The 1,530-nt window shown below is 53.2% G+C and overlaps 1 protein-coding gene across 1 annotated transcript; it reads right to left on the reverse strand.

Moving 5' to 3' along the window:
- Positions 1–818: 818 nt before the first annotated feature.
- On the reverse strand, positions 819–1,247 carry SDRG_12223 (hypothetical protein; the record flags this gene model as incomplete). The annotated part of the gene is made up of 1 exon (XM_008618286.1): positions 819–1,247. One exon carries the CDS (start codon positions 1,245–1,247, stop codon positions 819–821), a length of 429 nt encoding a protein of 142 aa, XP_008616508.1.
- Between the last annotated feature and the right edge of the window lie 283 nt (positions 1,248–1,530).

Here is a 1,530-nt window from a genome sequence, read left to right on the forward strand (position 1 = left end):
GTCCAAACGTTATCGTTTGCTTTGGCGCGTCGTTATCAAAACTCCGGTATTTCGTCGTTTGCACCGTAAATATCACAGGGTTGTGATTGGTGCATTTAATGACCCTTTGGGCGAATCAGACAACGTTACCAATTTGACCTGGAGGATGATGAGCTCCATGATCTGGCCATAATAGAGAGATTTCGGAAATCGCCTGTACCAGTACCAGTACCCGTATATTTCTGATTTTTTTGCGGGTGGGGGTAATTGTAGGGAGGTCGCATTCGTCGATTTCGGAGCCCGGTTTTTCCCTTACCCGCAGCACGCGACGGATATGAGTTGCATATCCGGATGCTCGGCGTCATTTCCAAACCACTCGTCTGTTAGAAAGGATGCAGCAGGAGCGTCTCGTCCTCCTACTGCTTTGGTGGAGGAAGAACCGCAAGAAGCGGTTCGCGCGGTCGAGGGTCCTCGCCATCATGGCTACTTGGATCGTCGAGCGTCCTCTAGTACCTGACGTTCGCTTTGCTCTTCACGAGATGCGCAATGCAGATGCTATACTTTCATTTCGCTTTGATGTGCAGAGCATTGTACGCCTCGCCGATGTCCTCGGCCTGCCCCACGTGGTTAAAACCGAGGAAGGAGACAAAGTGTATGGTGTAGAGGCGATGTGCATCATGTTAAAGCGAATGAAGTACCCGATAACCTACTACGATATGATGCAAACGTTTGGGCGCTCTCGTGGCCAATTGGCGCGCATCTACAACTACACCATCGATTTTCTCTACGCTCAATGGGAGCATACGATCTACTTCGCCGACTACGTCGACCGTGATCGCTTACAGCTCTATGCTGATGTGGTGCACCGCCACGGCGCCCCAACGATCAATGTCTTTGCCTTTCCCGATGGCACCAAGGTCGAGACGTGCCGCCCGCATGCTTCCGTCGACGAGCTCCACAATCTCGTCGAGCAGCTTCGTCGTCTCCGACTCGTCCTCATCGACACCAGACAAAGTCATAGATTCAGCATTAGCCTTACGGTGCTTCTCTTGGAGAAGTTGGAAACGGCCCTGGAGCCTCTTGACGTCGACGTCGCGGTCGAAGTCTTCGCACTCGTTGAGGATCTTGACAACCGCTTCCCACCGCGGCAAGGCCGGGCCCAGAGACTGTTCCGTAAGAAACGGGCGCTCGAGGTTCAGCTGTCGAAGCAGCATGAGGTCCTCGTCGGCAGTCCAGTTGCGGCGCTTTGGCGCCTCCTTGGGTGGCATGGCTTGTCAAACTGGCGCGCCCTCCTCCACACAAAACCATGGTCCTGTGTTTGCGCAATCGCAGGCCACATGACCCATGCGCTTACGTAATCACAAAATGGCTCTGCTGGTACGGATTGGGCGCCCGTGCAAATCGCTAAATCCAAGGATTCCAGCATCGAGTTTCAACGGGTATCCGTAGACGCTTTAATTCTGACAGGTTTTTTTCTACGGGTACCGGTACAGATGGGCTCCGAAATCTCTCTAATGAAGGTGCTACATATATCGTAGCGTGCTGCTAGCG

This window comes from Saprolegnia diclina, assembly GCF_000281045.1.
Source record: "Saprolegnia diclina VS20 unplaced genomic scaffold supercont1.48, whole genome shotgun sequence".
NCBI classification, from domain to species: Eukaryota; Oomycota; class Saprolegniomycetes; order Saprolegniales; family Saprolegniaceae; genus Saprolegnia; species Saprolegnia diclina.